The 24,017-nt window shown below is 41.5% G+C and overlaps 1 protein-coding gene across 1 annotated transcript in view; it reads right to left on the bottom strand.

Annotated features, from left to right (window-relative positions):
* The window catches only part of CDC73 (cell division cycle 73), a 110,583-nt gene that overhangs the window by 74,974 nt on the left and 11,592 nt on the right, over window positions 1–24,017 (bottom strand). Inside the window, exons 3-9 of the mRNA XM_082225509.1 lie at window positions 23,078–23,147; window positions 22,263–22,325; window positions 22,118–22,170; window positions 20,444–20,532; window positions 15,959–16,175; window positions 2,419–2,517; window positions 18–96 (exon numbers count right to left, since the gene is read on the bottom strand). Of these exons, the coding sequence (XP_082081635.1) occupies window positions 18–96; window positions 2,419–2,517; window positions 15,959–16,175; window positions 20,444–20,532; window positions 22,118–22,170; window positions 22,263–22,325; window positions 23,078–23,147 (670 nt within the window). The remainder of the gene's footprint in view (window positions 1–17; window positions 97–2,418; window positions 2,518–15,958; window positions 16,176–20,443; window positions 20,533–22,117; window positions 22,171–22,262; window positions 22,326–23,077; window positions 23,148–24,017) is intronic.

Here is a 24,017-nt window from a genome sequence, read left to right as displayed (position 1 = left end):
AACACAAGTAAACTTACCTTCTTTCCCTTTAAACCTTTCCTGATCATATCTGTTATAGGCCGCTGGAATTGGCTGCTTGTTGCGCAAAGTGGGGTCCTGAAAACAAAAATGTAAAGTATGAGTTTTGTGGCATGCTAATGTAAGTCATTAAAAAAAAGATTTACACTTAGAATATTATTACGATATGTGAAATGATGATGCAGAATTTACTTTGGGTTATATCCAATGGATTTGCTTAATGCAATCAATACACGTGCTTTTCACCACTTCCTCCTAGCTCTGCAGGCTCCTGCATCCTTTGAAAAGCTGTTTTTGCATGTCAAGAAACCCTATTAAATATGAAGCAGAGGGTTGCAGCATATTGGGGAAGTTGGGAAAAAACATGTTCCCCATCTAACGGAACATTAAATGTTCACTAGCACAAAACTGTATTTGGATTCAACTCTTATTATTTTAATATATTCAAAGGTACTTCATATTACACCTGATTTGCTATTTAAGCTTATCTTAAACTTAGCACAATATCATACTGTACTAAGTGAGGCTCAATTTAAAGAGTTAGCAAAGCAATGAAGGAGCTGTTTTCCAGTTGCCTGATCCCAGTGCCATTGTAGCTTTCCTAAACCAACCCCCCCCAAAAAAAAACCCCAAAACAGATTAGATGGATAAAAGTGATTTCAACACCATTATTGAATTGATCCACACTGTTAATATTTAGAAATGTTACTGGCATGGCAAGGGTCAGTAGTTCTCAAACTAATCCAACAATTTATGAATTAAACCTGAGAAAGAATGGAATATTCTAAGAACATTAAGAACACAGTAATCTTTATGTAGCTTTTATTGATCTTTCAACCCTTAAAAATCAAAATTGACTGCCAACCAATTTGCCTTTTCTAACCAAAATTGCTGACACTGAGAACAGGTATACAGGTTCCACCAAGTCAGAGGGGTTTATTGCTAAGTAAACACCATTTGGAACTGAGATGCACAGATTAAGTACAAACTTGGGAGGAGTGGAAGCTTTTCCTAAGTGTAATTGAAATGCTGTCAGCCTAATGGGGCAGCAAATTCCAATTCATCCATCTTTTGCATAGGCCATTTACTAACACGGTTTCAATCATTCGGTACAGTGTACGTGAAACAAAGTCCCATCCATTTCAACGTTCAAGTGGCCATCGCAGTTCTGGACGTCATCTTATCATTACATGCAAGTTACGGCGAGAATGGAAAGAGTGCTTTGGTACAACTAGAAATGTGAATTTTGGAAAGTGGGAATTTGAGCCAACTCAACCACCAGGTATTGTGCCTCATTGTGATTACTTTGTAAAACCAAGCTGCCATTGGTTTTAAGTCCTGGTCACCTTGCTGATTCTAGATAAACAAGCTCTATCCTAACTAAGTGACACGGAAAACACAGAAAGGCATGGAAACAGCAGGGGGATAGAAGAAGAGCTGAGATCTGGCCAACGAAGGTCCACAGCAGAGGCAAAACCTGAATGCCATCCAGAAAGAGTGGTAATTAAAGTACCCTCTGTAAGAGATCCACTATTAATAAAACTAAACAGTATAATAGTATTTTAGGGAGTCTTGCTAGTAGAATCTACACCAATTTGGAATTTGGGGCAGTATACAATACAGGGACATTTGGTTGCACAATATAATTTCTCCTCCCTCTCTTCTCCCAATCTGTACACTAAGTCTGTTCTGGGGGTTATTCTAGGCTTCTGGAGCAGATTTGGGGTGGGTGTAAGGCTTGCATGGAGAGCAACTTCCATTGCACAAACTGAAATCCTTGCACCAACAGAACTATTTTGTTGGATGCTGCCCTTGTTTTTGAATAAATCTGTTTTATTTCACACAAGTATTCTGATTCAAGTATACTTCCTACGTTTATTCTGGACTTTTTTTAAAAAAAATGTTGCTACAGTCAAACCTCAGTTGTTGAACGTAATCCTTTCTGGAAGCCTGTTCGGCTTCTGAAATGTTCAATAACCAAGGTGCAGCTTCCGCCTAGTTGCAAGAGCTTTGGATGTTCGAGTTCCGAAAAACGTTTGAAAACCAGAACACTTACTTCCGGGTTTTCGGCATTCGGGAGCTGAAACATACGATAACCGAGGCATTCGGGAACTGAGGTTTGACTGTACTTGGAATTTTAAGGAAAGTACAAGTGCCAACATTGCCAAAGTCCTTTTAAAATTAGCAAGCATTCTGTTTCAATTGTCTACATAATTTCTTCCAGGGTGTAAATCTTCACATAAACCTCACTTCTGTAATATGGACATTCAAACTATTGGCATGACAAAATACATGGGAAGCAGTATTAAATATATCTGTTTTGCAATTAAATGCTCAGTACCGGAATCCTTTTGCTTTTAAATTAAACCCAAATTCCCTTACTGAAGGAATAAATCTTACCACTGGTGCAGTATTTGGTGCTGGTCTTTGTTCAGGTGCACGTCCCTCTTCTCTTGCTTTGACAGACTGAAGAATTGCAAAAATATTCTTGGCAAAGTTCTAGAACACAAGAGATTGAGTGTTATACTATTTATCTGTTAACCAGTGTCTTCTGAAGCAGTGTATAACAGATAAGTGTGGTATATAAATTTACATCTATACAGTGTACTACAAAGTATAGCTAGAAGCAACAATTTTGAGAAATGCAACTGACAAAACCACTGAACATTTTCTGCCACTCTTCTGTCTCTTACCGTTTGCACATTTTCAGACAGTGATAATAAGTAGCATGTGAAACAGCTTTTAATCAATTTGCACATGCACATGAGTTGTCACATACAGTGGTGCCTCGCAAGACGAAATTAATCCGTTCCGCGAGTCTCTTCGTCTTGCGGTTTTTTCGTCTTGCGAAGCACGGCTATTAGCAGCTTAGCGGCTATTAACGGCTTAGCGGCTATTAACGGCTTAGCGGCTTTAAGAAAAAGGAAACAAACTCGCAAGAACTCGCAAGACGTTTCGTCTTGCGAAGCAAGCCCATAGGGAAATTCGTCTTGCGGAACAACTAAAAAAACGGAAAACTCTTTTGTCTAGCGAGTTTTTCGTCTTGCGAGGCATTCGTCTTGCGGGGCACCACTGTATTTCCAGTTTCTGTCTCTTTGCACAAATGTATTAAAGGAAGAGAGACTTTAATGCTTAGAAAATACAAAGTAGCTAGTGACAAATGCCCTCCTCTTCACACTTGGTGACAGTTTCCTTTCTTCAGCTTGGTACAAGTGGAGGAAAAGGCAGGTGCGAAGTTTAGTTAGTGACCTTTGTATGTAAATGACCCTTGCAACCCTGGGCTCATTTTGGAGGAAACACAGGATATAAATCTATTTGACAAAATGTGTGTCTACATGAGCACTAGTGCATACGTTCTAATTAATTACAATAATCTTTCTTTCCATGACATGCGAAGAGGTTTTATGAACTCCACCCAATGCTCCTATGTGTTACAACATAAAGAATAATGAAGTCAGCCCATAATTATCAATAAAATATCAATAAAACATCACTAGATACTGATCGGATAAAAAGAGTAATACAAATTGTGACAGACAGTACAGTTTTCAGAAGACATAATAAATAAATTTATAATAATAATAATAATAATAATAATAATAATAATAATTTATTATTTATACCCCGCCCATCTGGCTGGGTTTCCCCAGCCACTCTGGGCGGCTTCCAAAAGAATATTAAAATACTGTGATACATCAAACATTAAAATCTTCCCTAAACAGGGCTGCCTTCAGATGTCTTCTAAAAGTCTGGTAGTTGTTGTTCTCTTTGACATCTGGTGGGAAGGCGTTCCACAGGGTGGGTGCCACTACTGAGAAGGCCCTCTGCCTGGTTCCCTGTAACTTGGCTTCTCACAGTGAGGGAACCGCCAGAAGGCCCTCGGTGCTGGACCTCAGTGTCTGGGTAGAACGATGGAGGTGGAGACGCTCCTTCAGGTATACTGGACCGAGGCCGACATCAGAAAGAAGGCAAAAGTGGTTCCTATTGAACTTCTACTGGTAGGGAATTCCACAGGGCAGGGCTTCCCACACTACATTACATGTAATACTCTAGTATACTCATTGATACAGGGACATGGGTGGTGCTGTGGTCTAAACCACTGAGGCTCTTGAGCTTGCCGATCAGAAGGTCAGCGGTTTGAATCCATGCAATGGGGTGAGCTCCCGTTGCTCTGCCCCAGCTTCTGCCAACCTTGCAGATTGAAAGTATACCAGTGCAAGTAGATAAATAGGTACCACTGTGGCAGGAAGGTAAATGGAATTTCTGTGTGCTCTGGTTTCCGTCACGGTGTTCCATTGCACCAGAAGCGGTTTAGTCCTGCTGGCCACATGACCTGGAAAGCTGTCTGTGGACAAACGCCAACTCCCTCAGCCTGAAAGCACGATGAATGCCACACCTCATAGTTGTCTTTGACTGGACTTAACTGTCCAGGGGTCTTTACCTTACCTATCCATTGATCAATGTATTACTACGAACCATATTATAAAAATATATCCTAGAACATTAAGAAAAATCCTTATGTAGCCTTTATTGATCTTTCTGCGGGATTTGACTCTATTAATCGAAACACATGGGAGAAATTTCAAATTGCCAATATCAAATGCAGACTTCCGCTATTGATCCACGAAGTTTATGGCTATGCAGAAATGAGGCTCAGAGTAGGTTTAAAGGGTGGTATGGTTGGTGATTTTAAAACATCACAAGGAGTAAAGTGAGATTGCATTCTGGCTCCCACTCTTTTTAATTTTTATATTAATGATTTGGTGCCTATTTAGCCAATGCAAACTTCCCCTCTCCAGTAATTAGAGACAGAAAGATCTCAATCTTGATGTATGCAGATTATTTAGTACCCCTCTCTCTTTCCTCAAAAATCTCTTGGAGGTGTATAGCACATACTGTAAACAGGAAAGCCTAGCTACAAATTACTCTTAAGACCAACATTATGATTTTTGGCACAGACCTACGTAGAGATGATGCTTGGATCAGCAGGCCATAGAACAAACTCACTCATTTAGATACATGGGTGCACTCTTTAATGAAATCCTCTCGTGGAAGTGTCATATGGAGACAGCAAAAGTCAAAGCACAGAAAACCATAGGGGCACTGATGAAATCCTATTACCAAAAGGAAGGTCAGCTGACAGAACCATCCCTAAAGATAGTTGGTAGCAAAGGGCTTACTCAAATGCTCCATGGCTCTGAAATCTGGGGCTCTGATTCAAACTCCATTAAAGATTTGAAAACCGGACAGAATACAGTCATACCTCGGGTTGAAGTAGCTTCAGGTTAAGTATTTTCGGGTTGCGCTCCGCGGCAACCCAAAAGTAACAGAGCGCATTACTTCTGGGTTTTGCTGCTCGTGCATGCGCAGACACTCAAAATGACATCACGCACATGCGCGGAAGCGGTGAAACGCGACCCGCAGACACGTGTTACGTTTACTTCAGGATGCGAACGGGGCTCCGTTTGTATCCAGAGGTACCGCTGTATATTTTTTTCTGGAAGCTTTACTCTCCACCATCAGGAATATCAACAGCTCTTTCTCGTACAGAGGTGGCCAACAATTAAGGAAAGAGCGTCCACAAAAAGGGAGTTTCAACTAGAATATATATTTAAGAGATTTTAAAATTTAAATGTTTTGTAACTAAACTATATCCTGACCGCCTGACAGCATAAAAGGAGGGTAAATAAACCTGGATGCAGGGCAAAAATACTAGTAATCTGGTAATCTAGTTGTAAATTACTTAGGTATGTTGATTTCAATGGGTCTACTCCAAACATGACTAATATTGGATCTTGCCTTAAAGCATAAAAAGCTAGGTACACTAGACAAATGACGACTCGGGATGTGCACAAATGTGTAAGAAGCAAGAAAAACATAATATAGGCCTTTCAAACCAAGAAAATTACTATGTTAACCCTATTAAAAGGAGCTCAGCATGAGGCAGCATAAGTAAACCATATTAGGCTGTTTAAAAGCAGCATATAATGCTAATATCAGTCATATTTAAAAGGGCACATATTTAACAAATTTACATCAACTCTCAAGATGCACTTCATATTGAATGGCATATGTACACAACAGATGTCCTCCATTACCGATAATTCTAAGTAATAATGAATGTATTCAGTAGCAGAGCTCCCTGCAAAACATTTATAATGCAAAATGGTTCTCTCCTATTAAGTATGGAAACATTAAGGCATCAAAAAACAGACACAAGCTGCAAAGTTCTAAGTGTGCTACATTCTTAGTAATGTGCCTGTCTTGCACGTTGATGTGTGTTTTAAGACTACACGAGAGTAACCCAGGGCCCCTTGCGGTAGTAATTCCATTAAAAAAAACAAAACCTGACCATCTCATTCAAGACTGCTGCATAAAGTCATCTTCAGAAGCGGCTGGAATGATATAGAAATGAATGGACAGTTCAAGCCTATACCCCATTTAAAAGACTCTAAATGAACTGTATTTTTTAATAGAAGGTCTAGTGCAGATATAATGCTAGCTAGCTCCCTTGCTTACTGCAGCTAGCAAACAAAGAGCCAGCCCTTGGGAATGCACTCAGATTCCTCCCTGAAGAAGCTTTGCTCTTCTACTTCAATCACGGTTAAGCAACTTTTGGCACCAACATTAACTGCAGTGGAGCTAATGAGATGGGAAAGAGAAATGGGGAAATGGTGTATTTTTTTAGCTCTTTTTTGAAATTTTCTAGTGTTGTCTTTTAAAATGAGGAAAATGCTTTTTAACTCAAGGGTTTAAAGAATTATTTTAGTTGTGCTTTGCCCCTCAAAATGGATTCCAATACAGTGGTACCTCAGGTTAAGTACTTAATTCGTTCTGGAGGTCCGTTCTTAACCAGAAACTGTTCTTAACCTGAAGCACCACTTTAGCTAATGGGGCCTCCCGCTGCCACCGCGCTGCCGGAGCACGATTTCTGTTCTCATCCTGAAGCAAAGTTCTTAACCTGAGGTACTATTTCTGGGTTCGCAGAGTCTGTAACCTGAAGCGTATGTAACCCGAGGTACCACTGTACCTGCTTACGGCAACCTACTGTATTAGGATATTATTTCTGTACTGTAGACAGGTTCAACTCAAAACCTAGAGCTAGAAATTACTTCAACAGAACTGGAAGCATGTGCTCATCCGCATGTAACCCTAAGCAATAGTTTAGCATGATTTGTATTAACTTTAGCAAAGTTGAGCACAGCGTCCAGCTCCTCCTCCACTCCTTCCATATGGCCAGGAGCATGACTCCTGCCCAGTTTATTTCCAAATAATCTGTTTAGCACTGCTTTAAAATGAAGTCTGACAAGTTGCTCATTGCGAGAAGTGAGGTTACAGGGAACCAGACAGAGGGCCTTCTCGGTAGTGGCTCCCACCCTTCAGATGTGAAGGAAATAAGCAGCTATCCTATCTTTAAAAGACATCTGAAGGCAGCCCTGTTCAGGGAAGTTTTTAATATTTAACGCTGTATTGTTTTTAACACTTGATTGGGAGCTGCCCATAGTGACTGGGGAGACTCAGCCAGATGGGCGGGGTATTAAATAATAAATTATTATTATTATTATTATTATTATTATTATTATTATTATTATTATTATTGCTAAGCAAGTTCTCTTACCATGAACCTGCTTTAAGCTATATCGTACTTTATTATTCCACCCACTTTCCCACAAACTGCAATTTCCAATACTTATGGCCTTACAGTCAGATGGCATCTTCAGCAACAACTAGTAACTGTGCAGGAGGGGGAAGATCTTTGGCTGAAGTCACAGAATACATAAGTGGCTGGAAATAAGGAGGCTCAAGCTTTGCGTGGTTTGAGAAGTTCTTGGCAGGCCAACATGTGCTCCACTGCCTGTAGGCTGAGAAGCTCCTATTTGCATTTCCTCAGCTGAATACACTATTGTAGTAGCATCACACACACACACACACACACACACACACACAACAAATGTCCATCTGTTATGCCTGGGCACATTTACGTGCAACAAATAAGCATCTGCTCCAGACAATTAGACCTAGAATGAAGTGATGCTCAGTAAGTACACACATACGTGGCGACAGATGGTGGCAGCGTAGCAACTTACACAAAATAGTTCAGTACACTGACTTCCAAACTGTGTGCAAGGGCACACTCGTATGTTGCAAAGGAAAGGCTGAAGTGTATTTTCAACAGCTAGGCCACCAAAGCTGGACACTTCGGGCACCCTACGCCACTTGAAGTGGGGAGGACAAGAGCAAGAGTTGCAATTTGTTACTCCCATCCAGGACACGGGTGGCGCTGTGGTCCAAACCACTGAGCCTCTTGGGCTTGCTGACTTCAAGGTCGGTGGTTCGAATCCCCGTGATGGAGAGAGCTCCCATTGCTCTGTCCCAGCTCCTGCCAACTTAGCAGTTCGAAAGCACGCCAGTGCAAGTAGATAAATAGGTACCGCTCCGGCAGGAAGGTAAACAGGATTTCTGTGTGCTCTGGTTTCTGTCACGGTGTCCCATTGTGCCAGAAGCGGTTTAGTCATGCTGGCCACATGACCCAGAAAGCTGTCTGTGGACAAATACCAGCTCCCCTGGCCTGAAAGCTAGATGAGCACCACAACCCCATAGTTGCCTTTGACTGGATGCAACCGTCCAGGGGTCCTTTACTTTATAACCCCATCCAGCACTTCTGCTGTTCCAGAATACCAACCAAATTTTGCCATACAAATCCCCCATTGGGCTTTATCACTTCTGCAATCAAGCCTATGGGCAAACTCATTTGCTAAACCTGCAGTGTACAGTTGAAAAATATATTTAACTTTCTAAAGCTCAGAATTCAGTCTTTTTTAAAAAAACAAAAACAAAACCTGATTTATTATGTTCTATGTGTTTTTAAAAATTGTTTAATGTTTTAACTATTTATTTTCCATACTAAACAGCATTGCAATAGTATTATTAGTTAAGGTATAAATATAAACATAAATTACTCCCCTCCCTACATACAGGATTCAGATTATATTTATTTAAAGTGTGACATATTCTACAAACAGGATTAAGAATTTTCTGTTTGTTACGTATTTGATCTAATACAATATATAACACCATTTTTTCCTCTTTAAAATGTTCAGTCTTCAAGATGCCAACAGGTTACTGCTTCTGAAAATCTCCATAAAGTCATTTCATGTACTCATAAATCTAATCAGGGATGGGTAATTTGTGCCTCTCAAAATGATAATGGCCTTCAATTCCCAGCATTCCCAATCAGCATGGCCAATGGCAAGGAATGATGGGAGTTGTAGTCCAAAATTATCTGGGTTAGGCAAAGCCTCAAAACCCATGACCTAAATCAAGGTTGAGTTATTCATAGCCTGGTGAAACAGATATCTGTTTTGAAATGTAAATATTAAATTGCTTGAGGACCATAAGCTGGTTAGTGCTAGTAGTCAGAATTTGCGGACTCCTAGGTGAAATAAAGACTATTTAGTGTCATAACAATACGCTTTCATTGCTTAAGCAACTAATTCATGTACTTTATTCAGGATATATACTGATTGGAAAACTTAATTTATAGCAATGATTTAAATTGAATTTTTTCCCCTGGTCGTCAAATTGCCTTGATCTAAACATGCATGAGACTCCTAACTCAAAATGTTGGACATGTTAACATTATTGAAATTTGTCATTGGAATGAGCTCACAGCAGGAAAAATCATTCTTAGAGCTCCAAGTGCACATTGATTCCTTTGGTTCTCAGACTCCATGTGTGGAACAAGACCACCATCTAGTGCTCATTCAGAAAAGTGTCTGTGAGGAGAAGAAAGGGGATTCTTCTTTTGTATTCCTTAGAGCTTTGAGATGCAGACCTACAAAGTGGATTTGAAAAAAAATCAGCATCTTAAAAGGCAACCCAGCACCTTCAATATAAGGGCAGCCTTTTGAGAATTCAGAATTCTTGCATTATTAGCTACTACAGAGACTGCTTTGAGAATGAAGTTCTCTTTGAACAAACTAACTCACTGTCAGGCACTGCAGCGAAACAAGGTTAAGCTTACTGACACGAGAAAGAAAATGTTGCGGGTCCGTTAGAGGTCATCTGAAATGTTCCAGTTAACAAATGAAAAGAATGAAATCTAGTATTCAAGGGCAAGAATTTGGATAAAGCTACAATGATCAAATTCTAAAGGGAACTGCCCTAGAGAGCCATGAATAATGTGTGCATACCCCTACTAATACCTGAAGGCCCAAATATTCAATAATGGAATTAGGAGCAAAGGCTAGTAATAGAAAGAGGAAAAGCAACAACACAAAAAGAAAAGGAAAAGAGGAACACATAATACAGTGTTGATCATTTTTTATTTTTCTCTGCAAATATATTTCATACATTAGCAGCTTTATAGCTTCCAAATTCGAAATAATTTGAGGGTGTAAACACACCTTGCTCAAATATCCCCACTCTGTGCTGGGAGCCTTTGCTTGTCCTGCCAGCTGAAGCTAACTTATGGTTTGTCTTTCACTAAACCATGAGCAGCAACCACTGCCACTCACAATTGAGCAGTGATCACCGGCATGCAGTTCATTCGTGCTTAACATTAACTATGCTTACGGTTGCCCATATCATAATGCAATTCCTCACTTCACCGGCTATACCTTTTACCCACAAAAAACCTGTCCTGCTTTGCCCCTTCCCCAGGACTGCTTATGATATATTTCTGCTATAAGACGCCACAATAACGTTTGTCAGAAATAATGTGGATATACTGACGCAAGCAGCGCCCAACACTTCCCAACTTGTAGTCCATCATTATAGCAGTATTTCAGTGCACATTCTCATCATTTGATGAGCCTGTCACTGGATGTTACCAAATAAGGGACACGTTGCAGGCAACCTACCATGTACTGGTACATTTTGTGCAAAGCAATTTCAGCTTACTTTCAAAACCTTTGCCCCAAACATTTAAAACATCTTGTTCTACTAACAGTTTAAGTCAGGGATGGGCAGACTTCAGCTTTATAGAATTTTCTTTTTACTAGAAACAAGAGTCCACCAAGTAGAAAATAGGTGGCTCGGGGCAAAGTAGCACAGAATAATAACTAAGGGAGATGGTGAGGGAACTTACTTTCCAAATCAAAAACCATGGATCTTCCCCAGGTCAAGTCTAAATTAAGAGGGAGGAGCATCCTTCTGTTGCTATCACGAAAAAACAGTTAAGAACAGTGGCCAGTGATCTACAAACCAGACTCATTTATCAGTTGGTCCTGATCCAGACTCATTTATCAGTTGGTCCTGATCCTGAAACATGGACTCTTCCATGTTTTAAGTCTTAAAGGTAAAGGTAAAGGTAGCCCTGACCGTTAGGTCCAGTCACAGACGACTCTGTGGTTGCGGTACTCATCTCGCTTTACTGGCCGAGGGAGCCGGCGTACAGCTTCTGGGTCATGTGGCCAGCATGACTAAGCTGCTTCTGGCGAACCAGAGCAGCGCAGGGAAACGCTGTTTACAGGAGCTCACCCCGTCGCAGGGATTCGAACAGCCGACCTTCTGATCGGCAAGCCCTAGGCTCTGTGGTTTAGACCACAGCAGTCTTAGTTTAAGGTAAAATACACATCTACCAAAAACAGAATATTTAGGTAGCCAATACTGAGAATTATATCAAGGACCCTGCAATGTTCCTTCTTCAGAACATGGTATTTAAATTAGAATCGTAGAATCATAGAGTTGGAAGAGACCACAAGGGCCATCGAGTCCAACCCCCTGCCAAGCAGGAAACACCATCAGAGCACTCCTGACATATGGTTGTCAAGCCTCTGCTTAAAGACCTCCAAAGAAGGAGACTCCACCACACTCCTTGGCAGCAAATTCCACTGGCGAACAGCTCTTATTGTAGACATTGCTGCCAGGATATCTGAACCAACATGTCAATATTTCAAACTCCTGTGGCCTGGTATGAGCAGCATAGCTTGCTCTTTGGCATACATTTTGTTTTCAATATAGTGATTAGAGTGGCAAGACCTCAATGTCATAGATCCTGGCAAAACTGCAGCTTCATATGTACTAAAAGATTCATTATTTTTTAAAATTGAAATTATATTCCACCTTTTCTTCAAGGAACTCAACATAGCATACATGCCCCCCCCACTTCCACATTTAATCCCCAGAGGTAGGTTAGGCTGAGAGGCAGTGACTGTCCCTAGGTCACCAAGTGCGCTTCATGGCTGAGTGGGGATTTGAACCCTGGTCTTTCTGTTCCTAAGCTGACACTCTAATCACTACAGCATACTGGCATTTAAATTCAAAGCCACATCTCACAGACACAGAACTAGTCCCCCAGAGATTTCCCCAGTGTTCAGACTGGCTTTCAAACGGTGCAAATAGAATGACATTCTTTTTTAACAACAACAACAACAACAACAACAACAACAACACTGTTGTTGTTGTTGTTGTTGTTGTTGTTAAAAAAGAATGTCACTCTGTTTGCACTGTTTGAAAGCCAATGCTGCATCACTGCAGGTAAAGGTAAAGGGACCCCTGACCATTTGGTCCAGTTGTGACCGACTCTGGGGTTGCGGCGCTCATCTCGCTTTATTGGCCGACGGAGCTGGCGTACAGCTTCCTGGTCATGTGGCCAGCATGACTAAGCCGCTTCTGGCGAACCAGAGCAGTGCACGGAAATGCCCTTTCCCTTCCCGCCGGAGCGGTACCTATTTATCTACTTGTATTTTGATGTGCTTTCAAACTGCTAGGTGGGCAGGAGCTGGGACCGAGCAACGGGAGCTCACTCCATTGCGGGAATTCGAACCGCCAGCCTTCTGATTGGCAAGTCCTAGGCTCTGTGGTTTAACCCACAGCGCCACCCGGGTCCCATCACTGCAGGTAGTAGAGTCTTAATATTTACCTTCAAGAACATAGTCAGTTTAGAAGCTTTATTTTAAAATCAGAGGCAAACAAAACCAAACTCATACAATTCCCAACAAGGGAGAAATCATGCTCAAGATGAGACAAAGAAGAAAGCATCTGGAACTTCATGACCAAATCTATGAAATCCTGGTTCCAGTGTTACATAAAACCAACATCCTGCTTTATTCTTTCTGCCCCCACAATCATCAAAATTCAACATGTGCATATTTGTTTGCACATTGAGACAAATGGACAAGCCAAGTAACCACTCTTCTAAAACACTTGGCAGAGATTCCTCCTCTGCAACCTTTCCAATAGGTATGTGCCAGGCCTATGTCACGTCACCACACCTCCACTGAGTCACAGTTTGGAAGAAGCATTTTCAGTTCAGATCACAGAGAAGGTGTTGCTGTTGTCGTCAGGCTTTTGTACAGTAGCTTGTTAAAGCATATCATACATTTTCTATGTATTTTGAGATGTGTACTGGCAAAAAAATGGCCAACTCTTGAAAACCGTGAACTCAGTGTAGTCTGAAATGTACTTTCAGGGACAGTGTGAAATTCGTTTTTCATAACATACTGTTAACAGGAATATAGATATAGACAAAAGAAATTGTCAGTAGTTAATGATACCTTGTAGAAAAGGTCCATGAACATAAAATATAGTGCACACGCCATATAAATAAATAGCATGGTGTTTCTGCTGCTGGCTGTGAAGCCTGATCTTAATCATGTTTACTCCAGCATCTGAAACTTTGAAGTGTTAATCCCTTATTGATGAATTACCATATCTCCAAATTTCATGCACCTATGGGGGGGCGGGGAGCAAAATATAGCCATTTTGGCTTTCCAATGCAAGTCAATGGAATTTCTGTTTTTTCCCCCTCTTGCAATGTGATCAGGATTTGTGGGTCATCAACGGGCAATTGCTGGAAATGTAAGACAGCAGAGGGATCATTTTACCACATGTGGTGGGCATGTAATATAATTAAAAACTACTGGGAAATGATCCATAATGAACTAAAAAAAATGTTTAAAAAACCCTTCTCTAAAAACTCAGAAGCATAGCTGCTGGGGTTAATCACAACAGAAGTGTTCCTCTATGCAACAACAGCTGCATGTGTAGTACTAGCCCCAAAATGGAAATCAGACAAGATCCCGACAAAAGTATGGCATATTAAACTGTTATAATGTGCAGAGTTAGCAGGGATGACCACTAGAACAGTGTTTCCCAACCGGTGTTCCGCGGCACACGAGTGTGCCGTGAGACGTTGCCTCGTGTGCCGCGAGATGCCTGGAGGGAGGCGGGCGAGTCGGGCGGCGAGAGGCGGGGCGGCGGCGGCGAGGAGAGGCCGCGCCTCTTGCTGCTGCCTGGCGCTCCTCCTCGCAGCCGGCAGCGCTGCCTGGGCGCCTCCGCGCGACTCTGCCTCGCTGGGTTTGGTCTCCCAGCAGAGACGGGTCACACGCACCCCTCCCTCCCTCCCTCAGCCTGCGCGGAGGGAGAGCCAGAGAGAGGCATCGCTCCTGCGCGGCAGGAGAGGGAGCAGCCGGAGCGATGCCCCAAACGAAGGCATGGGACCGGAGGGGAAATCCTCTCCGAGGAGGATTGAGCGCAGCTGAGAGAAGCCTTTCGAGGAGCTGCCGTGTCCCCTGGAAACCCCCTTCCCAGCTCTGCCTGCCTGCCTGCCTGCCCAAAGCTTGGAGGTTCCCCGGCAAGGGGGAGGGGAAAAACTTTCACTTTTGTGCGTCCCTCCCGGCGTGACGCTGCGCACTGACGTCATGGGGCGGGGCTTTAATGGTGGTGTGCCGCGAGATTTTTTTTCAGTAAACAGGTGTGCCGTTGCCCAAAATCGTTTGGGAAACACTGCACTAGAATAAGAAAGCAAAATGATGAAAAATATAAGGAGGACTGGATATTTTTTCTTGAATATATGAAAAGTATTATAAACAAACAATTAACCTAGCAGGATGGTGAGATTTTCAGCATGGTAAGAAAAAACTAATGTGTATGCGAGTACAGTGGTACCTCGAGTTACAAACGTCTCAGCTTCAGGTTACAAACTCCGCTAACCTGGAAGAATTACCTCGAGTTGAGAACTTTGCCACAGGATGAGAATGGAAATTGTGTGCACAACTCTAGTTAAGAACAGTTTCAGGTTAAGAACGGACCTTTGGAACAAATTAAGTTCGTAACTAGAGGTACCACTGTAGTTGCGATAGATGGGGCGAACCAAGAAAATGCGAGAAAAAGAATAGAGAAATGCAACCATGGAAGGAGAGGATGGGAAGTTGGAGGAGGAATACTTTCTGGTTTTCAGTTTATGTTTTACAATCTTAAAATTGTTATTTATTTTCTATTTCAGAGGTTTTTTGTGATCTTTGTATTTCCCCCTGTTTATTTCTCATATATGGAATGGTATTAGAAACACAATTTTTCTTTTTTTCTTTTTAAAGGATTTGTGGGTTGTGCCCAGATCGTCCCAGTTCAGGGCTGATCCGAATCACTGAATCCAGTCTCAAATCAGATTGGAGGAGGAGGGATTGTACTGGCCTAAGACTTACCATGCAAAACACTGGTACCTTACTGAACTAGAAGAGTTAACAGCTGTAGGAGCAGGACAAGGTAAAACATTTAGGGGTTTTCATACTTTATAGACTCTGGTGTCATTTTATGATGTTAAGCAAGACCAAAAAGCTAAAAAAGAAGAAAGGTGTGTCTTCTGAAGAGTGTTAGGATATGAATAAATGCATACGATAACAATCAAATCATGGCTGAACTATGATTGAGACTAATAAATAATTGAGAAACAAGCAATTTCTAGGGAAATTTGCAGAGGTGTATATTGACAGTTCTTACTCTGCAGCCATATGCATGTTTATGTGGGGAAAGTACAAGTGAACATACAGTAGTTGCAAACGTCTGAGAAAACACGAGGACTGGTCTGCTATGTGTACACACATGTATTTGCACTACTACGTTCAAACTCTAAAATGACCGTTGTTCTTACTGAACATCAAAGGTAGACATAGAATCATCTGTCAGTTGATGGGACACAAATATGCTAAGTCCTTACCTTGCCTGTGCTTTGCAAAATGGTCGTTCTAGTCCGCCATACCCTTTCCCTGCTGACAATGTCTCTAGTTACATCAACTTCCGCATCGACGAAACTTCGCTGTTTAAGAGCAGTTATGTCATCATCCAAATCAGTCTTAATGGTGGACCTTTTCTTGGCCATGATTTTGGCTTTGATAGCAGCGATTTTTTCCACAGACATGGCTTCGGACAAGGATCTAGAAAAGATTGAGCAGAGTTACAAACCAGCATTTTATACCAACAACGGTATAAAATGAATGTCCCAGTGATAAACCACATAAATCTTCAAGCTCAATAAATCATGGTCTTAAGGTTTTACTGTAAAAGTCTCAAAAGTATCAATATTGAGAGATTGAGATAAAACTAATTTACAGCCCTAGGGCCAAGTTTGGCTTTCTTTCTTTCGTTCTTTCCTTCCTTCCAGACACTGTTATCTGATTCAGACATAACACTAAGCTACAGATTAGAACTATGTATGTGAGCATTAAGACTACAGTGATACCTCGGGTTAAGAACTTAATTCGTTCTGGAGGTCCGTTCTTAACCTGAAACAGTTCTTAACCTGAAGCACCACTTTAGCTAATGGGGCCTCCCGCTGCTGCCATGCTGCGATTTCTGTTCTCATCCTGAAGCAAAGTTCTTAATCCGAGGTACTATTTCTGGGTTAGTGGAGTCTGTAACCTGAAGCATCTGTAACCTGAGGTACCACTGTATGCGGATAATATGAGAGATCAGCATCTTTTGGGTCCTCTTCTCCTTAAAACTCTTTCCACTCCAGTTGACAGCTGTAACAAAAAATGAGTGCCTAAACTTGCTTTTTTCCTTGTCTCTCCCAATCATCTTTCTTTTTATGCTGTGTCCTTAAGCTCATGGGGTGGGGGGATGTGGAGGAGACAGAGAGTGAGAACTTCCAACAACTGGGCCAAATGAGGCCTCAATTGAAGCCCAATTTGCCCACAAGGCCATTATCACCAAACCACACCCACCTGCCCCACACCTGACATCCCATGAGACATCAGTTCTGGGGCAGGTAAAGATGCAGCGGCAAAGGAACAATCAGAAGCCTAAAAGTGTGCTCCCAATTGTTGGAAAGTGATGCTTCCTGTCAACACAAGTCAGCTGACTGGTAGTGACAGAAAGCCCTAGTGGGATTGACTACACTCTGGAGTTCCTCATCTGTGCAGCAGCCAATTCCTGCCCAAAGCAGGCTTGCTAGAAATGCTGATCAGCTGATTGGGGCATTCAGCAAGCCTCACCAGGCTTGGTACTTACAGAAAGCTCACAAATATTACTTTGCATAGCTGGCTGTACCTCACACACCTCTTCACTGGCAAGATCTTGTGAGGGTTTTTTATTTTCAGGGACATAGGAACTTTTATCCATACCTAAGCACTCTTTCTTATATTAGCAGAGGATCAGATGCAATTAGCACAGTGTGACCTAAAACCACCACCATTTGCCTCTAAACTCTGTTTCTGCAACAGCTTCCTTTTAAGTCATAGAATCATAGAATCATAGAGTTGGAAGAGACCACAAGGGCCATCGAGTCCAACCCCCTGCCAAGCAGGAAACACCATCAGAGCACTCCTGACATATGGTTGTCAAGCCTCTGCTTAAAGACCTCCAAAGTAGGAGACTCCACCACACTCCTTGGCAGCAAATTCCACTGTCGAACAGCTCTTACTGTCAGGAAGTTCTTCCTAATGTTTAGGTGGAATCTTCTTTCTTGTAGTTTGGATCCATTGCTCCGTGTCCGCTTCTCTGGAGCAGCAGAAAACAACCTTTCTCCCTCCTCTATGTGACATCCTTTTATATATTTGAACATGGCTATCATATCACCCCTTAACCTCCTCTTCTCCAGGCTAAACATGCCCAGCTCCCTTAGCCGTTCCTCATAAGGCATCGTTTCCAGGCCTTTGACCATTTTGGTTGCCCTCTTCTGGACACGTTCCAGTTTGTCAGTGTCCTTCTTGAATTGTGGTGCCCAGAACTGGACACAGTACTCCAGGTGTGGTTTGACCAGAGCAGAATACAGTGGCACTATTACTTCCCTTGATCTAGATGCTATACTCCTATTGATACAGCCCAGAATTGCATTGGCTTTTTTAGCTGCCGCGTCACACTGTTGGCTCATGTCAAGTTTGTGGTCAACCCAGACTCCTAGATCCTTTTCACATGTACTGCTCTCAAGCCAGGTGTCACCCATCTTGTATTTGTGCCTCTCATTTTTTTTGCCCAAGTGCAATACTTTACATTTCTCCCTGTTAAAATTCATCTTGTTTGTTTTTGCCCAGTGCTAAGGGTTCAAGTTATCGCTAATACAATGGTATCTTGGTTTACAAACTTAATCCGTTCCGGAAGTCCGCTCTTAAACCAAAGAGTTCTTAAACCAAGGTGTGCTTTCCCATAGCAGCGGGGGACTCAATATACAAATAGAACATACTCAACAGGAAGCGAAACATGTTCTGCTTCCAAGGCAAAGTTCACAGACCAAAACACCTACTTCCGGGTTTGAAGCATTCTTAATCCAAGTTGTTCATAAACTAAGCTGTTCTTAAACCAAGGTACCACTGTACCCGTTATTGTGCTTGCTCCACAGTAAAATATTAGTACTGGGGGAAAGGTTTCTTATTTAAGGATTGGCCACAATAGGAAATACACCAGTTAAGGTAGACTGGAAGGAAATGATTAACAAAGTGGGCTAATAAGCCTACAAGGGAAAGAGGGAAGCAAGAAATACTGTAGGACTTTTTTTTTCTTAAAGTTGTGGCAAAAGTGACTGATATTCTTGGAGGAATGCATTAGTGTTTCTTGCCAATGGTAATGGTGAAGCAATAATGCTTGGCAGTTCTGTGCAGATGACTTCACCATAGCAGCTGAGAGGCTGTGGGTAGCATGGGTTGGCGAGAGAGAGAAGACAGACAACAGGCCAACATTAGCTGAAACAGACTATGGTTTGTTTGAACGTATGTGAGCTGAATCCTGGCTTGTTCAACAAACCATGGTTTAAATGACATGTCACTTATTGTTACATTCAAACAGAGCCAATGTATGTATTTGCATGCAACAGTAAGCTCATGTTTCACATTATGCGTGGTTTCTCTGAGTTCCCTTTGTCAAGTGGAAAACTTGGGGGGGGGGGATTTCCATACAAACCTAAGAAAAACCAGAAACAGTACAAATAGTTGTCCTTTTCTACAGTATTAAGACTGGTGCTGCTGCCTTAGTGCTAGACAAAATGGCCTTGATCTCCTGGACTTTCACAGCTCTTGGATTTCAAATGACAGGTTCAATGATCTGATCCCTGACCTCAGAACAATTGCTAAACAAGTAATTTCTTCAATACAAATTGAATTGCAATTTAAAATTATACCTGAAACAATGTTTCAATACAAATTGAATTGCAATTTAAAATTATACCTGAAACAATGTTTAACCGTAAATAAGTCTCTCTCACACACAAATGTGAAAGAATACTTCCTCCTTTTTGCTGGAAAACTATTGATTTCACCCAGCTGTGCAAGCAACACTTCTCCCCCTGCCCGAGAAACAGGAAACAGCAATTTCTTAAGCAATTTTCATGAGCTTCTTATACAAAAAAGGCAGCGTACTTCTTACTGCTATCATGTGTTTTGCAATTAATCTGTAGGTGAAGAATACAGCTTTAGGAAAAAAGATGTATGTTTGCAAATCTTCTGCCCTTAGCTCCGTGTGCCCACATGCACATAGTATCACGGAATCCACTGAGATGGATTGGGAAATTTACCTATCCTGTCTGGTGGTTTCCTATATGGGACACATGGACTCTTGGATAAGCCAAAGTAAGTCCTTATACCTAAAAACTCTCTACTGTGGTCAAACTTTGAGTTACATGAATTAACCAGGAACCTATAGATTCTTTCTAATCTCCAAATACTGAGTTTCTCTTTCGTAAACAGCACAAACAATTCACCAGCTTTAAAATCCTAAATCTCCTTAGCTTCATTCCTACACCTATAAAATGGAGCCAAGAAGCCCAGAGGTGAGCAGCAATTCTCCAGTTTTCCAGGTGTCAGGCTGCAGCTCGATGTTATTTACTTAAAAATGAGCCCCACTGAATTCTGTGGGATTTACAACACTGGAGTAAACGTGATTAAGATCAGGCTGCATAGCCAGTAGTAGGAACACCAAGAATGCCAGGCTCGCTCTTCATACGGAAGATGCACTACATTTTAAGCCCATGTGCCTTTTCTACAAGATATCATTAAACACTGACTACTTCTCTTGAGTATTTCCATTTCCCTATTAACAATATTCCATGAAAAAGTTAGCAACAAATCTCACATTGTCCCTGCAGTTACACCGCAGGTAACGTTTTTTCAATGGTTGGCCATTTTTGCTGTGTCACATTTTAGAAAGGCCTACATGTTGAGAGCATTATCACAATACTTGAATTAGCAATTATCAGAAACAAAGCAAGACTTGCCTGATCTGCTCCGTCTGCACAATGCCTTCTTTGTGGCCCTCCAGTCGAGCTGCCAGCCGCTCTTTGTCAAGCCGCACACACTCCTCATCCTAGGAAGAAGAGCAGTGTTTTTAAGAATATTTTTTTGCTTCCTACAAGGATAAGCCAAGTGTCAGAGAAACTACAGTACAGGCCACCCAAAGCTACCCCTTAGGAAACTGGGAAACGTTTAGTCAGCCCCAAAAGCCACAAGGAGTCCAAGTCCACAAACCACTGAAATAAGGGAGTTTATGTACAGTTGTACAGTTGCATTGGTTGTCCGTGGCATGTCTATTCACTGCTGTTCCCCAGTAGCACTGGGGTATATATCAATATATCATCCAAAATTGGTTTGAAGTCCATATCGCGATATCAGTTTCATAATTTTTGACCTGACTATATATTACGAATGATTGTGTATGTGTGTTTGTGCATGCATGTGTGTGTGCAATGCAAAAATCACAATGTAGGGGAAACTGTGAAGCCAGGTAATGCTTCTCTCAATTCCAGCAGCCGCTGTTAATTCTGCCAGCTCAGCTGTCCTCTGCCTCCTACAGGGGGGCAGCAAATCACAAGAGCAGGTACTGGCAAAAATCCCAATGCAGGAAAAACTGTGAAGACAGCCAACAGGCCTCTCCGTAGCTCCATCCTTATTTCAGAAATTGCAATATATCAGTATATTGCGATGTTTAGCTGGTGGCAAAGCACACTGTTGAAAGCAAGGTATTGTCCAGCCCTATTCCCCAATAGTATAGATTTGCCAGCCAGTTTTATGTTACCTATTCAATTATTTTTTAAAAAATCAGTTTAATGTCCAAGCTATAACCCTACACACCAAAAAAACTATTTGGAATGGTGTTTACCAATTATTTCTTCCATAACATGACTTACAGTTCATGCTTCACCTTTCACAAACTACCGGAGAGAGTTCTCCACTGAGCTCTCCTAAATATTAATTATGATCACAAAGAGTATTGTGAAAGAAGCCCTGTAAGTTAATGTGAGCTTTAAGCTTGCTTTTTCTATAAATCAGTAGTTCCTCTTCACCCCAATGCTGTGTGGTAAAAATTGCTTTCAAAAACTGAGGAGAGTTCCAAAAGCAGTTTGTTTCTAATACAGCATGGGATCAGCCATACATAAAAGCAAATCAAAAAGCTGAAAGTTAGCACAAGCCATTTGCATGACCCTGAACAATTTTTTTACATTCTAAGTTTTGTTATTTAGAGTACCTTAACTCAGAGACCACAAGGACTCAGTCCTTCAAAATATCATGAATACTAGTGGGAAGCATTATGAGAATACAGTGGTACCTCGGGTTACGTACGCTTCAGATTATGTACGCTTCAGGTTACAGACTCCGCTAACCCAGAAATATTACCTCAGGTTAAGAACTTTGCTTCAGGATGAAAACAGAAATTGTGCTCCGGCGGCGTGGCAGCAGCAGGAGGCCCCATTAGCTAAAGTGGTGCTTCAGGTTAAGAACAGTTTCAGGTTAAGAACGGACCTCCAGAACGAATTAAGTACTTAACCTGAGGTAACACTGTATAGTACAAGGACACAGGCTCTTCTCTGAATTGTTTTGAAGACATATAAAGTAATATAAAGTAAACCCACTTTGTCCCACAAACCTTTCAGAAAAAATTATTACTAGGTTACCTCTATTCTTGGTTTCTTTGCTTCTGCTAGTATTTCATCAGCTGCTCTTTTAACTACAAGGAAAGGAGGCAATTAACGTACATGAATGAAGCAGCCCTTCAAAAAGTGTGCAGTTGTAATACTTTACTTGGGAACTAAATTATACCTTGAGTAGATCGTTGAAGACCTATTTCAAGCGGTGCACTTCTGTCTATGCTTGACGATGTTGCTAAAAATATACAAGAAGATCAAGAAATCATGAATGCTTTTAAGATATACAAACATAAAATAAACAAGCCCCAAAAGTAACCATGCCATGCTAAAATGGACAAGAAATGTCTTTGCTTGCTGCAACTTTGGTTGGTCAGAAAGTAACTAATGTGAACAGCATCCCCCAATAAGAATTTCACTGACAGCTCCCTATTTGGTGATTTTGGTTGACACTCATGACAACCGTTTTATTCAGGTCTTTGTGCTGCTTGTTTCCAAGAGACTCAGGCAACCAATCATTCTCTTTTTGTAACACACACACCCTATTTACAACATCATTCTCTTTTTGTAACACACACACCCCATTTACAACATGATCTAGACTTCATTTTATCTTATCTGGTTAACTAATTAAGCTTCAGATTCATTTTGGAAAGAGGTACCAGGCCTCTAAACATCTGATGAAATCCAAGATCATTACCCTTCACTTCCCAGTAATGGGCTGCATCCAATGTTGTGCAGAGTTCTCCTTATACAGTGGGACTTCTCCTTCCTTTCCTCCCCCTGAAGCCCCTTCGTGCTCCCCATATCTGCTCAAGAGGGTCCCCCCACCCTCTGGAGAAGATTTTGAGGGTGAACTAAGGAGAGCAGAGAAAGAGAAGTCCCATTACACAAACATCACAGCAGCAGTGGCTACAGCCTATATTTTTAGACCAAGGAGGAAAAAGAGATTAGTGAAAACATGAAACAGTTAAATAACTTTTAACTCACATGTTTCCCCATTTAGGTATGCAAGCAGATCCTTTCTGTCAGGTCTTCTTACTACAGGAATGTTTTCAGTCTAAAAGAATGAAAATACAGCCTTGAGACACAGCAACATACATGTGTTTGCTTCAAAACAAACCCAAAGTCGACAGTTTGGTGTGAAGCCTATCTCAAATGTTAATCGGAACATCAAATACAGCTGCTTCTCAATAAAATGCCACATAGCAGGGTTTCCCCCAGGATTTGAAAATGCTAATAATAACCACACCTGAACAGAATATTAGCATGGTTGGTCGAGTGCAATCCGATTCACTAGGAGAGCACTGCTTCATAATTTATAACAATAGACTTAAAACAGTTTAAAGCAACAGACCAATTGTTAATAAAACATTTGATTTGAAAAATCCACTAAAAGTCCAAGGAAGTCCCAGCCATGCCTGCACCAAGAGCCTAGTTATTGCATAACTGTGACAAGTCAAAATAGCTTCAGCAGCTCCCAGTGAGGGAATAGGGCCTTATGGGATTACAAATTGTTGTGCTTCCACCAGTTGCAGAAGTATCAACAATTATTGCACTGCAGCTGGACTGTGTCTTCCGTCAGCACTATTAACACAGTAGCGTGCAGTGTTACATGGCAAACAGTGGTGGCTTGGGTGCTATGTTATTACATGCACCTGCTTCTTCCAAGGAAAGCAACTTTTGGAAAAAGGCAAATTGAAGTGTATTGGGGGGTGGGAGCGGGGACTGCTTAACCCTCCTCTTTTGAATATGCACCTGCAAATCCTCAGGTAGGGAAGGAAGAGCTGCTGGTTCAGAGGCAAAGTTGGAGAGGAAAAGCGGCAAGAGATAATTCACTTCTAAATGCCACCCACTTTCTTCTTTGTACCGAAGTAGCTGCTGGTGGAGCTTTATTATACAAATATGCGTGCAATATATACTTTGATCA

Source organism: Podarcis vaucheri (genome assembly GCF_965113315.1).
Source record: "Podarcis vaucheri genome assembly, chromosome: 6".
In the NCBI taxonomy this organism is placed as follows: domain Eukaryota; kingdom Metazoa; phylum Chordata; class Lepidosauria; order Squamata; family Lacertidae; genus Podarcis; species Podarcis vaucheri.
This window is presented reverse-complemented; position numbering and strand designations above follow the sequence as displayed.